Source organism: Astyanax mexicanus, chromosome 8 (assembly GCF_023375975.1).
Source record: "Astyanax mexicanus isolate ESR-SI-001 chromosome 8, AstMex3_surface, whole genome shotgun sequence".
Lineage (NCBI taxonomy): Eukaryota > Metazoa > Chordata > Actinopteri > Characiformes > Acestrorhamphidae > Astyanax > Astyanax mexicanus.
The window spans coordinates 42,823,461-42,844,916 of NC_064415.1; the positions used below are offsets into that span (position 1 = coordinate 42,823,461).

The 21,456-nt window shown below is 39.4% G+C and overlaps 1 protein-coding gene across 2 annotated transcripts in view; it reads right to left on the reverse strand.

The window, feature by feature from the left end:
- The window catches only part of amph (amphiphysin), a 104,638-nt gene that overhangs the window by 56,272 nt on the left and 26,910 nt on the right, over nt 1–21,456 (reverse strand). For both annotated transcript variants that reach the window (XM_022678011.2, XM_015603253.3), the window contains exons 2-4: nt 18,931–19,011; nt 13,297–13,351; nt 13,059–13,153 (exon numbers count right to left, since the gene is read on the reverse strand). In XM_022678011.2, coding sequence (XP_022533732.2) covers nt 13,059–13,153; nt 13,297–13,351; nt 18,931–19,011 — 231 coding nt within the window. The remainder of the gene's footprint in view (nt 1–13,058; nt 13,154–13,296; nt 13,352–18,930; nt 19,012–21,456) is intronic.

The following is a 21,456-nucleotide window of genomic DNA, read 5'->3' on the forward strand; positions in this document are numbered from 1 at the left end:
AGGGAGCGATTTTAGCACAGTGGCAGTGTGAGGACAATATTAAACATCTGTGTTTCAGCATGCACTCTTTGCTTGTGTGCTCAAGCCTGCACTCTCCGGTCTCCATATTCAGACCATGTGCTCAGAGCAAACTTCTCAGGGCAGGCTAAGTCAGTAGCGAGCTGCTAATAGCAACAGTGCTACACTTTCCGGGTGCAACACTCCTGTTAGTTCCGCATTACGTTCATTGGCTCTTCTACAGACTTGTTTGTAAATAATACAAAATTTACAAACTCGGACTTGACATGTTCAAAAGGTCTTAAAAATCTGATTTTGTGTCACATCAAGGCAAAAAAAATCACATTCAAATCGCTTCAGCCTGGTAATGTGAATGTATTCAGATTTTTAACATAACTCATAATTACTGCTTAGTGGAAGCATTCAAGTGATCATTGTGAACACCTTTTTTATGTGACAAGTGACTTTTTCACTGAACAGCACAGCGTTCCAAATCAATAAAAGACTGGCACACTGAAATGTCAGCTGTCTAGTAGAAAAATGGTTTTAGATAGGGTGAGATAGCACTCAGCTTCAGGCAGGAATGTAGGACTAAAGGTAATAATACTTCAAAATAGGTTAAAATTTGATGTCAAAATAGACCAAATTACAATGTATGAGTGTCATATTACAATATAATGTGAAAGTGTTAATGGCTAAACTCACATAGTATATATGCACACTTTATTTAAGGCAAAAACATATTTTTTTTTCTAATTTTTTCCATTTTCTCCCTAATTTACATGGCCAATTCCCCAACCCACTCATCACTAGTGATACCCCAACACACCAGGAGGGTGAAGACTAACACATGCTTCCTCCGATACATGTGAAGCCAGCCACCGCTTCTTTTCGAGCTGCTGCTGATGCAGCATTGCCGAGCAGCCAGTGTGCTCTGAGGAAAGGGCAGCGACTCGGTTCTGATACATCAGCTCACAGATGCCCTGTGCTGTCTGAGCTTGATGGCAAAGCATGAGCAGGGGTTCGAACCTGTGACCTCCCACTCATATGGCAGCGCTTTAGACCGCTGGACCACTCGACGTCTTTGACAGGAACTAAAGAGGGCCAAAGGGGACAGAGAAGGAAAGGGGAAGGGGAAGCAGGAAATAAGGTTAGACATAGTTAGTGTGTTAGAGGTGTTAAGAGAGTAAGTGCTCTTTAAAGAGCTCAGTCTTCAGGAGTTTCTTAAAGATAGCGAGAGATTCTCCTGATCTAAAGGAGACCAAAGGGGACAGAGAAGAAAAGGGGAAGGGGAAGCAGGAAATGAGGTTAAACATAGTTAGTTTGTTAGGGGTGTTAGGAGAGTAAGTGCTCTTTGAAGAGCTCTGTCTTCAGGAGTTTATTAAAGATCTGGTAGTGGAAGGAAGTTTGTTACACCATTGGGGAACTCTGTATGAGAACAGTCTGGATTGCTTTGTGTGAATGTTTGTTTGGTAAAGCGAGGCGACGTTCATTGGAGGAGCGCAGCGGCCGGGAGGTAGCGTAAGTCTTCAGGAGTGAGTGCAGGTAGGAAGGAGCTGTTCTGTCATCACCTTGTAGGCGATTGTAAGAGCTTTGAATTTGATACGAGCAGCAACTGGTAGCCAATGGAGCTCAATGAGCAGCGGGGTGACATGTCCCCGTTTTGGCTGGTTGAAGACCAGATGTGCTGCTGCGTTCTGGATCATCTGGAGTGGTTTTACTACACAGGCCGGGAGGCCAGTTAGCATTGCGTTGCATTGCAATAGTCGAGGCATGAGATGACCACTGCTCGTACTAAAAGTTGGGTGGCTTGTTGTGTTAGAAACGGTCAAATTTGTGTCTAACGGAGAGCTGATCATCAACCATAACATCCAGGTTCCTAGCAATCTTTGTCAGCGAGAGACAGAGAGAGGTTATGGTGAACTTTGAATGGATTGTTTTGCTGGTAGAACCAGAAGTTCAGTCTTAGAAAGGTTTAATTAAAGGTGCTTTTCCTTCATACATGCAGATATGTCTGAGAGACACTGTGATATCCATGCAGAGATTGGAGGGTCATTAGGTGGGAACGACAGATGGGTGTCATCAGCAAATAAGGTCACATTATTCTTATGAGACCTTCAAAAAAGACAGAGTGCATGTTATACACTAAGAAAAAAAGACACCTGCACTGATAGGGTGTTTAAAACTAGCTTCAGGAGTTCACATATCCTATACTATTTAAAAGAACAAGGCCAGCATGCTCATGACAACGTGGTGTGACTTATTAGAGTTCAAGGAAGATCTAATTGTCAGACATAATATGGATGGAACCTTCCATTTCCAGATTGAAAATGATAGAAAAAGTATAACTTTCGATACTTTATCTGCCTAAATATCTCAAATAAACATTTGGACTGATAATGCAAGAACGAAAAAAATATTCACTTGTTAATTAAAAAAGTAATAATACGTTTTTAGAATTTATTTGGTAGTTAACTTTGTGAGCTGTCTGAGAGGAGAGACCCTCCTACAGGGAAAAAAACATTTGGAATCAAAGATTCCAAGAAAACAACATAATAATTGTTTCGTATTTTGGTTTACTCGATCACTGAAAAGCTAAGAAAACCAGAAAGTAAGGCATTTAAAACCTGGAACACATTTAAACATCAAAATCTGCTGATATTTTGTGAATTATCATGTGATTTGTGTGGTGTCTGAACACTTTGACAAACTTATTCGATGGGTTGAGTCGTGTATAGTCAGCTCACTAATTGAATCAGTTCTTAAGCACAAATTCAAATCTATGATTTTATATATTTTTTACAAACCCAATCATTTACAGCTCTGTAAAAAAATAAGAGACGCTTAAAAAATGAGTTCCTTTGATTTGACCAAATAAAAAAAAACACTGGAATATAATCAAGAGGAAGATGGATGATTTTTTTGTTGTTTCAGCCATTTCTCATTTTTTTGCAAATAAATGCTCTAAACGACAATATTTTTATTTGGAATTTGGGAAAAATGTTGTCTGTAGTTTATATAATAAAGCAACAATGTTAATTTTACTCAAACATATACCTATAAATAGCAAAATCAGAGAAACTGATTCCGAAACTGAAGTGGTCTCTGTTTATTATGCACTGACCTCGTGTATACACTGCGAAGAGAAAATCTTAAAAGTGGCACCTGATTGGGTTAAAGTAAATTTACTTGTACTAAATGAATGGGTTATTGTACCCTTTTTATTAAGAGTATTTAAGATACATGTTTTGTATTGGTATTCCATGCAACAACAAGGCATTACCACTCACAGTAGACAGAGCAGTCAATATGTGGTAAAGATCATGACCCTGGCAAAATTCGCATACACATTCAATGCAGGAGGCCCCACATACATGTCCTTCAGGTTAGTGCAGCAATATTTAGCTTCCACAGGACAGGGCAAAAGTCATGGGACATCATACTAGATTCTGTTCTAACGACATATGGCATGTCATTGTAGTTTATTAATGTGGGATTGATGACACATGTACATTTATTTAATGCATTTCTCTCCTCAGAGTCATAAGAAAGGACAGTTCCTCCATACTGCACTTCATCCTGTCCTTGAAAGCTTATAGCTTACACACGCTGCGGGCTATAGTACGTCCTATTAACTTCCCACCATGTGGCTGGATCAAACCAAGCAGTGTGAACGAAATCCTCTGCAGCCATTGCGTGAACACCCCCATCAGTGGGGGCTTGTCTTTCTTATACTTCAGCATCTTTTATGGCTCAGTGGCCATAGCTAGCTGCAGTTCTTTGAAAGGCACGACATTAAGGACTTGGCTCAGACAGAGGGAACAAATCGCACTGTCCTTTATTGACCCATGCAGCACTGCCAAGCTTGTCTGCTCTCGCCTGAACTGTTTGTTATTGGCTAAAAATTAACATTTGTCTATAAACTGGTGACTTTATAGGAAAAGGCGAAAATGCGTTTATCTTTAAATGAAAGTTAAAGTAAAATAAGTAGTCCTGTGAATGTAAACATGATAATACATGCAAATAATCTGGAAATTAATCATTTGATCAGGTTTAGCCCCATAATTCACTCTTTTACAGAGCCTAGTGAAGTATTAGCGTATTAATTTTCTAATGTAAACACACTGTAACTACTGTTGACTCCAGAAAGTGGCTTAGTTTTTATTTATAATAAAATATGTATTAAATCTTATAACTAAATCTCACTAGGTCTTAGATTATCTGCCTGAAACGAACGCAACCCGACCTGAGGCTCTGTTTTTAATGCTATTTTTATTTTATATAAAGCTATGGCATGATAACCACAATATAGTAAAGTAACAAATCAAACTGCCTAAACAGTGAGCACCTTATAGCTTTTTTTGTGTTCTGCGCTTAGGTTGTATGCTTAAAAAAAAGTGAAAGAAAGTGTTTTTTATTTTCTAAAACATTGTTAATTATAGTTTATAATTAGTATAATTTAAAATGACTTTCAGTTGTTGATTATATAAAATGCTGCTAGAACTGCTAGGCTACTCTAATATACAATATACGGCAATGAATTATAAAAGTACCAATATACAATTTGAAACATGTAGCTTTGTTTTTTTAAAAAGTATCTTTTTGATAGTACCTTATAGGATGAAAAAATATTGAGATATATATCGTATATCGCAATTCAGAAAAAAATATCGAGATATAGTTTTTAATCCATATCGCCCAGTCCTACTATATGTTAAAAACATAAATCGTTTGTTCTAAAAGTATTTATTTTTGCAGAAACTGTTAATTATAATTATATAAGAGTAGACGGGGAGATCGGTTCTTAATAAACATTTTTTATTAAATTACAGGTCTTTGCTTCTTCAGTGTTGCAATGTCAATTAACATAATTCTGAACTTAAACAGCCTGAAAATGTTTTAAAAAAGATCAGTTTTAACAGTTTACTTACTAAAAAAATGCCGGGTTTAATTCAGGCTCAGGCTCATGATGACAGTTTATGAGGCGGGTCAGGTCGGGTCGCTCTCGGGCAGAACGTATACAGGCTCGGGACGGGTCGGGCTAGAGTTTTAGGGCCCGATCTAAGCTCTAACTCTCACAGTCTTACACTCCCTCCCCATCTCTCTCTCTCTCTCTTTTTCTCTCTTGTTCTTCCTCTCTCACACGCAAAAAAACACACACAAACAAACAGCTGCTGCTCCTGTTAATAATGCATGTATGCTCTCATACCTGTGTCAATTTACCCATTTATCTGTTACAAGTTGTTGAAGATGAACATGGAGGACTAGTTTTTTTGTATGAGCGAGGGCTGGACCCGAATATTCGGGTATTCGGATATTCGCTTTTTTTTCCTTTTCTTAGCTCCACCTCGCTCTAACATCACACTTCTGTTTAGGTTAATGGAGGTATAAGAGAGGCAAAATGCCGAGAAGCTCAGCTGTTTGAAAGCATTTCAAATTGAGTGTAGACGAGACAAAGGCAGTGTGCCAAATATGTGATATTCATCTAGCATATCCTGGTGGCACATTAAGCTTGAGGAACCACCTAAATGCGTTAAGTATTGTTTCTTGACGGTGTAAAAAAACAAAATTATTCCTGCTAGCAAACATAGCTTTATGAAGCTGCTTAAAAGTACTGTTATACATGTTAAAAACTTGCAGGCATTTCGAAACTGGTTTCTATAATAAAATATTAATATATATGTTAAAATATATATTCATATGTATTTTAATATATAATAAAATAGTAATGTGGCAACACTAGTGGCTAAATCAGTTACAAAAAACCTTGCCTACAAGAATGAGGTCTGAATGAATTTCCTTTAATCTAATATAATTTAACATGGTTTAGGAATATAAAATAATTTTTTATGGCCTGCGGACTCAGCGGAGAAGCCTTGAAGCATTGGTGCTCCTGGGCTGCGGACACAGCGGAGAAGCCATGGTGTGGGGCAGCAAAAATCTGGGGTAAAAACACAAAAAAAAAAATCTGTAGTGAAAACACAAAAAAATCTGGGGTAAAAACACAAAAAAAAAAATCTGGGGTAAAAACACAAAAAAAAAAATCTGGGGTAAAAACACAAAAAAAAAAATCTGGGGTAAAAACACAAAAAAAAAAATCTGGGGTAAAAACACAAAAAAAAAATCTGGGGTAAAAACACAAAAAAAAAATCTGGGGTAAAAACACAAAAAAATCTGTAGTGAAAACAAAAAAAAACTGGGGTGAAAACACAAAAAATAAAAAAACAGCCTATCACTATTTTGAGCCCGACTCAGCCCGAGGAAAGGGTGGGAAATCTTTTTTTTTTCGGGGCCGTGAGTTTCTGTGTCTGAGATCCCATGTGTTTGATCCTGAAGCTCTACATTAAGCCTTTATTCAGCACATTAAAATATTCTAGGAGAACAAAAGACAATGGCAGAGACAAGGGAAACACAGAGAGTGCCATGTGCTAGAGAGCACATGACTAGGAAAGCAGGAGACACAAAAAACATTGAGACAATCAAGGGACAGGATGAGAAGGTGACATAAGGTGACACAAGTTCCCAGAATTGTAAGATAATTTATATTGGTCTACTTATCTAGATTTGTTTACACAGTGTTCAGATCAGCTACTGAGTCCAAACAATAAAAAAAAAAACTAAAAACAGACAAAAATATAGATGCATGTTCTTTAATTGGACAGCAGCAATGTTTTCTTTTATTCTTCTATGAGAATGCAGATCTCACATTACATTAAAAACATGCATGCTATTCTCCTCCCAGCGGATACCTCTGAGCTTGTGCGCACAGAGCTGGATGGAGAAATTCAATAGCACCTCACCTTGATCTCTCGGCAGCTCTTTCTGAGGCGTGTTTGAAACGCAAAGCCTGAGGCCCTCCCTCGAGCTGTTCACAGGCTGGACTCTCGTGGCCCAGTAAACTGACACCCATATCTGAGATGCAGCTCACTAGTCACTAGAGCTTTGGTCAGGGACACATTCAGTTCTCTCCACAACTTCCTATTGTGCAACACTACATGGCATGTTGATTTAAAGGGCCATATAGAAAGACAGTTGGAGGTGTTTGGTGGTATTTGGCACCAAGGTGTTAGCAGCAGATCTTTTTAAGTTCTGTAAGATGTGAAATGAGGCCTCCATGGATCACATTAATGAGACCTGAGTACCCATTACCTCAAGTCACTCTTTTACTGACTGAACTTTTTTGGACTACTTTTGGTAGACACTGATAGCTGTATACATAGGACTACTCAACAGAATTCCTTGCCAATTTGACAAAGTGGGTCAATCTTCATAACCTGACTGTTTACTTGCTACCTAATACAGTCCCTTCCAAAATATTGTGAGGCCAATCCCTCTATTTTTGCTGTAGACTAAAACATTTGTGTTTTACAGTAATAGAGGAATATGACATAAAATATCAACATTTAACTTTTATTTTCAGGTATTTAGGAATTCATCTGGAACTGATACACAGTTCAGAAGATAGCACCTTAAACCTACCCGTCTTTCTTATGAGTGAAAGTATTAAGGTGTGTTATGTTGCCAATGTCAGATTTTTTATAGTTAGAGAAGTAACCAAAAATTAAAAAACAGAAAGCTGTCTATCAGTGGATAACAAGCAATTAGAGACTCAAATAGTTCATCGGGGGTAAGATGTGGAATAACTGACCTAGTCACTCTCCAAACTTAAACCCTACAGATCATGCATTTTACCTGCTGAAGAGGAGACTGAAGGGAGTTACCCTGCAAAACAAAGACTAACTGAATGAGGCTGCAGAGAAAGCCTGGAAAAGCATCACAAAAGAAGACTGCAGAAGGTTAGTGATGTAAGTGGGTTACAGGCTTAATGCAGTTACTGCAAGCAAAGAATTTGTTACTAAATATTACATCTCATTCACTTTAATTTATTTTCATTTATTTTAATGTATTTATTTTATCTGTTCCAATACTTTTGCTCATAATACAAATGAGTGGGCTCAGACAGAAGATGCTCTCTTCCGAACTGTGTATCAGATCCAGATGTAAATACCTGGAAATCTGGGGATCTTTTGTGTTCATATTTGTATGTCAAATTCAAATGTTTTCAGTCTACAGCAAAAATTAAAGGACTAGCCTCACTGTTCCAATACTTATGAAGGGGAGTGTATGTCCACCCTTGACAGACGTCATGTTTTGATGCACACCAGTGGTTCTAATGTTATGTATGGATGATCAGTGTAAATCATATATCTAGTCACTTGGTTCAGTCAGCCCCTCTGTGATTACTTTCTTATTCTCATGTAACTCTTGGATTTTGACTGCAGAGAGGCTGCTTGGAGCTGGAGCTGTTTCCGAAGGCTTCTGTACCTCTATTTATTATATATAGTACAATACATCTGCATTAACATGCCAAATGCCAAGGGATACAAGACTAGTATTGTGTCCCATGACTTTTGCCATGTGGCATGGAAGCTAAAAATGCTGCACTGACATGTAAGTTATGTGTGTGTGGGGTCTTCTGCTTTAAATGCAGATGTGACTTCCACCAAAGTCACTTGTCTGTTTGTATAGACAATTCTAGCCAGAAACCACCAGGCACAATCATTACACATGTGACAGAGTGGATTGAGGAACACCCACGCAACATAAAAATGGAATGAAAGCTGACACCAACCACAGGACTTGTCATGGCCTTCCCATGAGCATGCCGGTCAGTGTTCAACGCTTACAAGATAACACCTCACAACCTATGAAGTTGTGGACATTCCTAACATGTGTTAATGATAGTGTTCAACATTTTAAGAAACTGTAGAGATTTTCTCTTTAAACACAAGGGCGCCTTGTACCCTGTACAAGGCGTGTCACAATGCTTTTTGTACCCCCTCAACAGGATATTTTTACACCCTTCACCCGTGTTGGAGTTGTGAGATGTGTTCAAGTAAATGAATGGCGTATTGCTATCTTTGCGGCAGAAAACACAGGTGTGTGCCACTGACCGATTTAAACCTTGACAAAAGTCAACAGTCAGCCGCTTGTTACACACACAAATAAGCGGCACTGCAGCGTGCAAATCCAGCATTCACATCAAAAATGAACAGAACAAAGAATAAAATAACATTGCTGTTCCCTTAAATGAGCTGGTTAGTACAGGTTAGAGTTGAGAACGCTGAGATGCAGAGCGCACCTGCCACTTAAAGGGAATGACAACTGGCACACTGATTGGTTTATTTTCTATTACGCCCAAAACAGACACACTTTTCAAACTGTGCTAGGCAGGCTTTTTGCATCCTTATGATACCAAATACAAAACGACATGCCTTAAATCCAGCTGTGTATTGCGCAATTAAACGGTGTGCTATAGGTCGCTAAAATAGGGCCCGATGTCTCTTTCCTTGTTGTGGCATTCATGGTGCTTGCTAATATTGCAAATATTTACTTGGACTGAGTAGTAATAATTAAACCTGAGAGATTTTTTTCTTCCTCCAGAAACTTCAGAGCTAAGAGCTGGTTTCTTTCCTCTGTCTGTTCCGAGATGTGATGTGGTGTTTTGTAAAACCTGTCACAGGCAGATTCCTAACGGATCAGACTCTGATACGCTCCACTGCTGGGGTCTGTGCAAAGTTCAAATGTTCTGAACTTTTGTGAGATGTGTTTTTGTAAACTATTCTTTTGTCAATATTCAGGGAACTTCCAGACATGTTTACTGCCCTTCTGTTGGATGTACTGAACCCCCAGAAAGCTTTTTTTTGGGAGGGGTGGAAACCAGCAAGCTGTTCTCACTACATGACTGGTTGTGCTGTAATCGCGAGTCTTTCAGTTGTAGCATTCACACTACATTACTAAACATTGGTACATGGGTCATGAATTACTTGATTTTTTTTCATGAGATTACATGAGAACATGAGAATTAAACGCATCCCTTTCTCTCTATGTGGTCCCATTGGCAGTAGGTAGCTGCTCTTGACTCTCTGTCACAGACTGGGTCAGATATTAAACATGCTAGATGCTTGACGGGCCTCTGTGACTCACAGGTGACCACTCAGCAATCACTCTGTAGTTCACACTACACAACTGAGCAAACTTTGAGTGATTGGAAATTTGCCCCCCAAAAATTCCTGTCGGCAACTGCAAAATTGTGTAGTGTGAACTAGGTATAATGCTACTGTTTAGAGCCGAATGCGAATGTGACACAGGAACTGTTATAAAAGTCTATTTGATGTAATCTACCTTCTGTATATGTGTATTTATCTGTATACCAGAAATGTATTTAGGAATGTGGTCCAGTGGAACCGGATATAACCATTTAAAAAACCTTTTCCAGAGAACCTCAATGGAAATACACTGTCTGGCCAAAAAAGTCACCACCTGGATTTAAGTAAGTAAATGATGTGGGGTTGATGCTGCAGTTGGTCTGCAGGTCTAGGTTCAGCAACAGTATGTGCTGAAAGAATGAGGTCAGCTGACTACCTGAATATACTGAATATAGACCAGGTTATTCCATCAATGGATTTATTATTCCCTGATGGAACGGGCATATTCCAAGATAACAATGTCAGGATTCACGGGGCTGGAATTGTGAAAGAGTGGATCAGGGAGCATGAGATCATCATTTTCACACATGGATTGTTCACCACAGAGTCCAGATCTTAACCTCATTGAAAATCTTTGGGATGTGCTGGAGAAGACTTTGTTTAGTGGTCAGACTCTACCACCATCAACGCTGCAAGATCTTGATGAAAAATTAAAGCAAAACTGGATTGAAATAAATCTTGTTGCATTGCAGAAGCTTATTAAAACAATGCCACAGAGAATGTGTGCTGCAATCAAAGCTAAAGGCGCTCCAACCAAATATTAGAGTGTGTGACCTTTTTAAAATAATTAAATGCTACTGTCTCTTTGTTCCTTGTATATAGTGATATCTGCCAGTGTTCCCCCCACAAGTCTATCCAGATGACACTGGTCACAATCATTACCACTACCACACTGAGGTAGGAAAATTGAATTTTGCATTCATCTGCTTCCACTATTAGGTCCTCAAACTCTGATAATTAACATCACCTTGCCATGAGCATATTCACCAATGTTCAACTTCCCAAGTTGCCCCCTGAGTTTAGCATTTCGTGATTAGTTTACATACTAATCATAGCTATCCCATGTCAGCATGTTAGTGTATGTGAAAACTGAATTGTCCTAGCTTTAGTAAAATATTAAGTTTTTAGTAATATGGAAATACTGTTCACATTTCAAGATGTACCATCCACTCTGCAGTAAAGACTGTCCATATACAAAAGCTAAACAGCAAAACTAGCCTGTTTATAATTCATTGTTTGGGTCTTTTAAATAAAAAGTTATGTAAAATAGTTGCACCCAGAAGTAATTAACTAACAGGAATGAAACTTGGTTGGTAGATTTGGCAGTGTGAGACATGCAAATAATTGAAGTCTCACGCTTGGTTCTGAGGGTCTTACTACTGAATATATAAAGTCAGACTGTAAAAGACTGAAATGGTGTCATGCCCAACTGTCCTGGAGTTACTCAGATTGGCAGCAGGTCATCTTCAGGGATGAGTCCTGCTTTTGTCTCGGTGAAAACGACCATCAAATCTGTGTATAGGCACTATGGTCAGGGCAAAGATCAATTTATTTGCTGTCACACACCACATGTCCAGGTGGTGACCACTCCGCCCCTACCACAAAATGGCATGGGATTGATTGTCACAGGACACTATTATGAACCACTACAACTCAATGCTGAGACATCTGGCACAATGGTGGTCCAACCCCATACTAAAAGACTCTGTTTCTGTAAATGTAGCTTAATAACATCATTTAATATCATTCATTGTTCCTGACACTTCCTTCTGGGTGCAACTATTCTTTGAGCCCCCAGTTTCCAGCTGTACCTGTAGATTCAGGGCAACAAATGCAACTAGACTGCAGTTCCTGCAGAAACTGTGAGTGTGATTGCAGTGCTGATTTGTGGCTGGTTGATATGATGTCTCTGTTGGTTGCTAAGCTATTGTTTAGTCATTGCTAGATGGTTGCTAAGCAGTGGCTATTGTATCCAAGTTGGCTGCTATGTTGCAATGGTGCCCAAGGTGTCAATGTTGTTTCTAAGTGGTTGCTATGGATGTTGCTAGGTGGTTGCTAAGGTGTTGCCAAAGTGTTGTCATGGTGCTCATATTGGTTAAGTGGTTGCTAAGGTGGATAGTTTGGCGGCCTGTCCAGGGTGTATCCTGCCCTCCGCCCGATGCCGGGTGGGGTAGGCTCCAGCCCCCCTGACCCATAACGGATAAAGCGGTTGACGATGAGTGAGTAAGTGAGTGAGAAAGTGTTGCTAAGGTGTTGCTAGGTGATTGCTATGGTGTCAATGGTGGTTGCTATGGTGTTTGATAAGTGGTTGCTAGGTGGTTGCTATGGTGTCTGTGGTGGTTGCTAAGGTGTTGCTATGGCATCCGTGGTGGTTGCTAAGGTGTTGCTATTGTGTTAGTGTTGGTTGCTATGTTGTGTCTGAATGGTTGCTAGGTGGTGTCTAAGGTCTTGCTAAGTGGTTGTTAAGGTGTTACTGTGGTATACGTGGTGGTTGATAAGGTGTTGCTGGGGTATCCATGATGGTTGATAAGGTGTTGCTATGGTGTTCATGGTGGTTGCTATGGGGTTGCTAAGTGGCTGCTAGGTGGTTGCTAAGGTGTTAATAGGTGGTTGCTAAGTAATATATTTGCATAAATCATGTGCAAATACATTGCACGGCTATGGAAGCTAGGTTGCTCTAGACGTGCGGGGTGTTCACATTTTTTGAGCAATAGCTGCTTTATCTATTAGCTCCTCCATACACTCACAGTGCAGAAGGCATTCCTTGAGCACCTTAGTTGGGCCCCTTTTCATTCCTATGGGGCAAATTCGTACTACAATTGAGCAAAAACCAGTAAGAACGCATGTTTTAGTATTGGAACGGAATCGATATCTCAAAAAAAGGAATAATAAGAAGAAGAAGAAGAAGAAAAAGAAGAGGAAGAAGAAGAAGAAGAAAAAGAGGAAGAAGAAGACCTAAGAAGAACAATACTGTGATTGATTGGCTACTGCAATCACGCTAATTACACTAACCTTTCCAATGGACATAACATCATCCTTGCCATGCCAGTCGGGCTCATAGACTTCGTGCAGAGATTCTGTCAGGTTCATGGAGGCCTGTTGCATTGCTGCAGTATTAAAACACAGAGAGAGAATTCAGTTAGGCATCCCAACTCATCACTCAGTATTATCAGCTGTGTGTATGATTGTGTGTGTGCGTGCGTGTGTGTGTGTGTGTGTGTGTGTGCATGTGTCAGACAGGGTGAGTCACCTTTCACAGCTGCTATATAAGCCTTCATCTCCCTCTGTAGCCTGGAACCCTCCGACTGCGGAGACAAAAGAAAATTAGTCTCAGAACACAAAGCCCCCGCAGATCAATAATTACACATGACCTGTCAACCACTGGGCAGAGACAAACCTGCTGCTGATACACTATTCTATTTTATTAATAAGCATCATGAGAGCGAGTGAATTACACTCTCAGCTACAGACTTAATAACAGACACCTAAAGAGAGAAATATTAGAATTATACAGTCAGGTAAATTTATCCATCAAGAGAACATTAGCTTCCAAGGTTATGATTTCACAGCCTCAACTGAGAGAAAGCAGCAGCAGCAGATTAACAACAGCGTAGCATATCCGTGTGTATGTCATTGCTACAGCTCTGGAAAAAATTAAGAGACCACTTCAGTTTCTGAATCGGTTTCTCTGATTTTGCTATTTATAGGTTTATGTTTGAGTAAAATGGACAGTGTTGTTTTATTCTATAAACTACAGCATCATTCCACCCAAATTACAAATAAAAATATATTGTCATTTAGAGCATTTATTTGCAGAAAACCAGAAATGGCTGAAATAACAAAAAAGATGCAGGGCTTTCAGACCTCAAATAATGCAAAGAAAACAAGTTCATATTCATCAAGTTTTAAGAGTTCAGAAATCAATATTTGGTAAAATAACCCTGGTTTTTAATCACAGTTTTCATGCATCTTGGCATCATGTTCTCCTGCACCAGTCTTACACACTGCTTTTGGATAACTTTATGCCACTCCTGGTGAAAAAAAATAAGCAGTTCAGCTTGGTTTGATGGCTTGTGATCATCCATCTTAGAAATAGAGGGGTATTTATACAAAGTCAGACAGGAAATGGCAATCTCAACAGTGAGGTGAGCCAAAGCATCACACGATCCGGCATGTCCGGGAGGTTAGACAGAGGTGCATTCTGGGAAATGCAGTCTTTAGAGCAAGAACTAGAGTTTGTGGCAGGCAGACAGTCAGCAACAGCACTGACATCAGCACTGGTGTCACAGCAGATACTTAAAGCAAAGGCTCACATATTTTTGCCACTTACAAATATGCAATATTGGATCATTTTCCTCAATAAATAAATAACTTTGTATAATATTTTGTTTTCTTGTGTTTACTTGGGTTCTCTGTATCTACTTTTAGGACTTTTCTAGGCATCTGATTATGTTTTATGTCATATTTATGTAGAAATATAGAAAACTCTAAAGACTTAATTTATAATAAAAATATAGTCAGATTATACTATTTCCTGTATCGGTATGTAATAGGCATGTATTCAAACATTCCTTTTTAATGCAATTAAATAAAAGAAAATGCTGTATATGTGCTGCTTCTGTGCAGCAGCTGTGATTGATCGGCAGTGTGAGGGGTGTGCTGAAAGCAAGCGTCCTGATTGGCTAAGTTCATCAGTAGTCAATTACATATTGGAAAGGCATCAGCTTTCCCCCTTCCTCAATTACTGCTCCTTCTCTATAGTCCTCCTGCTCTTCTCCTTTCCTACATTCCTCTGCCTTTTTCTGTCCTTCCTGCTTCTCCCTCGCTCGTCACACTACCTATATCCCTCATTTCAAATTAAAAGCTCTCTGCAAAGTTTTGTAAATATGATGTCCTTACATTTTATACAATTCTGAAGCAGCAGCAGCAATAATTTAGCCGTTTTAGGCCACAACAGCAGAACAAAAACATATACAGCAGAAATACAGTAAAATACAGTAAGCGCTGGCTCGGCAGCATGATCACAGCAACTCTCGGTGGTGGTGAGTTACTGCTGTCCGTGGTGCTGAACTGCCTCTGCAGGACGAAGTACTAACAACTATTCCATAAGCATCATCTTTTGTGGTCTAAAAACTGCTATTGGTGTACTTTGGGTCAACATATCTTTTTGCTGATATACTTATTATCAAAAACAATGCAACAGAAGTAGTTATTGGAATTTAATAAAACTGTATATATGTGCGAATTTAATGATTTATGTAACTAATTACAATATTATAGCAGAAGTATAAAGTTAATTGGTAAAGAATTTATAACTGAATGGAGGACTCTGTTTGGCCACCTTTTTGCCTGAATAGAAGTTGAGAAATGATTAAGTATGAAGGCATATCATATACAGTAGGATCCATATGCATCCTGTGGCACTTTGAAGAGGACGGGTTCCTTTTACTGAGTTTTGGTTCCTCCCAAAGTTTCTACTTGCCACTTTTGCCACTATCATCAAAAAAAGGGCTTTAATCCATATCTCTGTAAAGAGGCTTTGTGACAACATTTGTTGTAAAAAGCGATGTATATCGTATTTTTCGCACTATAAGGCGCACTTAAAATCCGTTCATTTTCCCTAAAAAAATCAGTGGGCCTCATAATCTGGTGACCTTATGTCTGAATTTTACCAGTCAGATAGTAAGGAGCAGTAAAGCCACTCCACTGAAGTACATCGTTATACAGGAGTTTCAGTTTAGCTCTTCAGCAGTATTAGCATTAGGTACTAACCGCGCTTAGTGCTAGCTCTTTGGCCATCCAGAGGTAAGTATTATCAGTCTGTAGCCTGTTGCTAACCCCAGCTAGCACTGCTGGAGAAGCATTAGCTGCTAATCGCAGTGTTAGAGCTTTTGCCATTTATAGGTGAGTATATTCGCTAGCTTATATTGCCCTGGCTTACTGGAACACTCAGGGTTCCTCAGTGTAGCGTTGTTGGGCAACATTAGCAGCTAATAGCAGCTAGCAGCTAAAGCTAATGCTCCAGCCATTAGTGCTGGAAAAAAAAAATCAGGAGCGAAATCTATGTAGATTAATATTCAGCACTCATTTTTTTTTTTTTTTTTTTTTTTAAGAATTACACATTATTTTGTTTGCTTAAGATAGCTTAGCTCTACAGGTATCACCACCCAGCGGCGAGACCTGCTGAATTAGAAGAAAAACATGGCAACACCCCTGTTCCTGACTATTGTCGCATAATGCGCATTATAATAGATGTTTATTATAAAATAGATGTTTATTCATAATGCGCCTTATAATACTGTGCACCTTATAGTGTGAAATAATACGATAAATACATTTTAATATAATTACACTGTTTAATTTTTTTATTAGTGGGAGCCTTTTTGGAGTGTTTTTCTTGCAGTTTTGGCTAATATAGGAAAATACAGGCAAACAGGAAATGTACCAGTATGTCATTTGTAGGTTATGATCATTTAATCACTTGATGTGTGTGACGTGTGTAACATTGACATAAGAGTGTGTGTGTGTGTGTGTGTCAGCCTAACTCTGTGTCTTCCTCAGCTCCTAAAAGTGTGGGAGGCCACTGCTTCACCGGGAGAGAAATTACGGGCATTAGTGAGAGCCGGGCGTGTGCTCTCTCTGGTGCGTGGGCCGTGTTTTTGGCTGCGTTCGGGATCCTCCTCCTGCAGTAGCAGCAGCAGCAGCAGCAGTGACAGACACTGACTCAGCAGCTTTAGGCTCGGACTCCTTCAGTCTGCCGGTAACAGAGAGCAGCAGTGGTGGTACTGCAGAGAGCTGAGGAACAATGCATTCTGAAGGACAGTGATTCACAGAGGAGAACAGGGGAACAGGACAGGAGAGCAGAGGAGACGTTTCGCACTAAGCCCTGGCGGGCTGGTGCATAAAGCACTCTAATCAGGATTAGTGAGGACAGGTGGAGAAGGCGGGATTAGACTGCTGCTTTTTCTCCACCATTACACACGCCATCATCAAGAAACACACTTTCCCTGCACTTCTGCAGCTCCTCGTCCTTCCATTTCTTAACGTTATTAATAATAATCGTATAACTTATATATAACGTTACATAAGAACAGAGCAAGATGATAAACTAACAGGCTCTTTGTAATTCAATCTAAACAAAGTAAACTGATGATTTCAGCACTAATATAAGAGCTATAGTAAAATTACATTTTGTTTTTAGGATAAATTCTATTCTATATATTTGTGCTGGGTAGCTGTAAAGCCAAGGTCACACTCTTTCTTCTTCTTTCTGACCTCTGAAAAGGGAAAAACAGCTCTTAAGACCCAAAACAGAGGAAATGCTAACTAACATTAGCTGTGTTTACTGCACTAATCACCAAGTGAGTTAGCTAGCATGATAATCGCTAAGTTAGCTCCATGGCTAATCACAGTTAGCTATCTTTAAGTCAACTTTACCCTACTGCCACTAAACAACTTCTATATAGTTTTATATTAAAGCTTAGTGTGTAGTACTGCACTGTTTATGGTAGCTGTGTTAGCCAGCCTGCTAATAGCACAGGTGTCATATAATGAAGTACAAATTAAAAAATTAAAAAATTAAAAAAAAAATTAAAGATTCCTCGCTTAAATCACCAGATTCATTCACTAAAAGACTGCACCACAATCCACGTTTTAAAAGTTTTAGCTGCAATTACACATTCTCCATTACGGGTATAGTCTTAAACGCAAAAAAGTGTTTTTTTTTTCACATTTTTTCAACATATTTGTGAAAAAATTCTTCACTGAGTATTTCACTGTAGCCATCGTATTAGCTTCCACAGGCCAGGCTACAGGTTATTTTTGCACTCTGTTACTGTTGTGTTGAGAAAATGCATCACATATTATGTCAGTTCACTATCGACATAAACACTCATATTATATATAGATGTATTACACACAGAGCAATCTATTTTAAGTGTTTATTTCTTTTATTGTTGATTATTACCCAAAAGTCAGTGTCTACAGAAAATTAGTCCTGCTGGAAAATGAAATCTACATCTCTATAAAAGTTGTCAGCAGAGGGAAGCATGAAGTGCTGTAAGATTTTGTGGGAAAACACTGCATTGACTTTAGACTTGATAATAAAACACAGTGGATCAACACCAGCAGATGACATGTCTCTCCAAACCATCACTGATTGTAGAAACTTCACACTAGACCTCGAGCAGTTTGCACTGTGTGTCTCTCCACTCTTCCTCCAGACTCTGATCTCTTGATTTATAAATGAAATGTAAAATTTACTGATGATCAGTGATGGTTTGGAGAGACATGTCATCTGCTGGTGTTGATCCACTGTGTTTTATCAAGTCCAAAGTCAAAATCTTACAGCACTTCATGCCTCCCTCTGCTGACAACTTTTATGGAGATACAAATTTTATTTTCTAGGAGGATTTGGCACACTGCCCACACTGCAGAAAATGTACCAATTGGTCTTATATAATATTCTAATTCTTTTTGGCTGTAAACCATAATCATTAACAATTAAATAAATAAATGCTTAAAATAGATCACTATGTGTTTAATACATCTATACAATATAGGAGTTTCACATTTCAAACTGAACTACTGAAATAAAGTTACTTTTCAATGACATTCTAATATTTTGTGATGCACCTGTATTTAGTCTATAATATTTTCTTTATGTCTAATAGTGTTCCTATGTGTGAATTCTAAGTCATAGGCCAACTACTGTGGCTCTTTGAGGTCTAACTGAAGACAGAAGAAGAGTGAAAGCTGGCACAGTGTGGTGCTGAGAGAATCTGAGCAGTGCTGGAAGTGTCTGGGAGTGTGTGATGTGCAGTGGTCTTAATGCATGAAGGGGTTAATCGTTTGACTCATTAGTTTGTCTTCATGTGAGCGTTACCTCCTGTTGCTTGAAGTTCAGCACGCATTGTTCAAACTGCTCGTCTTTCGTCTCATCGGCTTTCCCCAACTTCTGCAGCACCTGGAAGAAGAGCAGAGAGGACATCAATCACTGCACTAATAAACGCTTTAATGTTGTGTTAAACCTGCGTCTGTCACACTCCTGTCATCTCCAGTCAGTCTGATACTGCTCAGAGCATCTGAAAAACACCCCTAATATCACCAGCACCACTGAGCAAACAAGGGCAAACACACACATTTCAGCAGAGAGAAAACACAGACACATTTTCAGAGGACTGTCTGGGGTCTGGAAGAGTCTACAGAGAGTAAGTGTACCGTATTTTTCGGACTATAAGGCGCACTTAAAAACTTTTAATTTTCACAAAAATTGACAGTGCGTCTTATAATACGGTGCGCCTTTTGTATGGATTTTACTCGTCAGGTTGTAAGGAGCAGTAAACACACACTCCGTGCAGCGTTATAGAGAGTTTCAGTGCTATACAGAGTCCAGAGCCGTGCAGCTCCGAGGCTGAGCAGCAATAACATTAGCTAGATGCTAACCGCTAAGCTAGCTAGCTTATTCACTGAGATCAGTATTATCTAAATTTTACTCGTCAGGTTGTAAGGAGCAGTAAACACACACTCCGTGCAGCGTTATACAGAGTTTCAGTGCTATACAGAGTCCAGAGCCGTGCAGCTCCGAGGCTGGAGCAGCAAATAGCATTAGCTAGCTTATTCACTGTTCAGAGATCAGTATTATCTAAATTTTACCCGTCAGGTGTAAGGAGCAGTAAACACACACTCCGTGCAGAGCCGTGCCGCTCCGAGGCTGGAGCAGCAATAGCTAGATGCTAACCGCTTAGCTAGCTAGCTTTTTCACTGTTCAGAGATCAGTATTTTCTAAATTTAGCACTTTTAATACTGCTGGAGCAGTATTATTAGAGTTAGATGCTAATCGCTAAGCGTTCACCGTTCAGAGGTGAGTTATCGGCCTGTAAGTCTGTGCTGCTTTGCCTGGCTAGCATTAGCTAGATGCTAAGCGCTAACTCTCTCAGAGGTGAGTTTTATCAGCCTGTAATCTGCTTGTTTACCGTGTTAAAACAAGCTACGGGGGACGAATCGCTAGCTAATATCTCACTGTCTTACCAGAACACGCAGGATTACTCAGTGTAACGCTGTCGTTTAAGTTTGGGTTAACTTTACTAGTTTAGGTGACTAGCTAGCGTGCTAGCGGATAGCTATGCTAACGCTGGTGCAGCAAGCCTTAGTGGACATCTGGAAATCTAAGCTTACTGTAAATAAACTGAAGCACGTTACTCACCCAAATAAACAGTTTTCAGGAGAGGAATCTGTGTAGATTAATATCCAGCACTCGTTTGACTTTGAAAGAGCTAGATTTATATATACTGAGACGCTCCACCGGCAAGCGACCACCCCCGGTGGGGGAAGGGAAACATGGCGCCACCCCTGTTCACTTTGATATAGGCACCCTTTCTAGTGTCACTTAACGCGCCTTATAATGCGATGCGCCCTATGTATGGAAAAATAGCAGAAAATAGGCGTTCTTTGATAGTGCGTCTTATAATACGGTGCGCCTTATAGTCCGAAAAATACGGTAAGTGAATCGCTGGAGGAAAAACAAAAAGCATATGGCACCAAGCCAATAACATGCCGAGTAAATCCTCGTAGAAAGTGTGCTTTAGTGCCTTCTCCCAGGCCTGGAATCCAAACAATAATACACAACACACACTTCAGACAAGGTTAGAGAATGGTAGAACTGTGGAATCTCTACCTTCACGCTCACTGAAATGATTGTTCCATACTACCATAATAATAGATGTAATCACTACATAATAGTTTATTTGTGTGTACATATTACACAAGTAGGTTACATAACCACAACATCAATTTACCCCTGAAATTAGCAGGAAACTGTACACAAAATAACTATGATGGAAACATTCTGAAACATGTATTGAATTTTACTTAATGTTAAATATGGGCCCTGTTTTGTTTTGTGCTTGTCGCAATGCTAATTGCTATCTTGCACCCCACCAGCAATCTATTTTTAAAAAAGCAAAGATGCTTGTATATCTATGCTAATGGGTGTGGTGATCTGGAAGTGAGGTGTGTTCAGGTTAATTCCTGGTAGGTGTGCTCAACACACATACAAGGACCCAACTTTCAACTTTCAACATCAACAATGAAAAGAATATAAAATGAAATAAATTTACTGTTCCCATTAATGAACTGCTCACACTCCTTCCCAGCATGAACAAGCAGGAATGGCAAGCAGGAAGAAGAGCAGAAACGCTGCACCATTAAAATAGCAATCCGCCAAAGTCAGAGCTCACCTGGCTTTTAAAGGGAATGGCAAGTGACACTCTGATTAGCTGTGGTTTATTTCAGGTTACATTCAAAACACACCCTTGATTAATTATGAGAATGAGTGCATGCCTTTTGAGTGTTTCGAGCCTAAAAAAGTGTACTTTTCCCGTTGTTACGATAGCAAAGAAACACTGACACG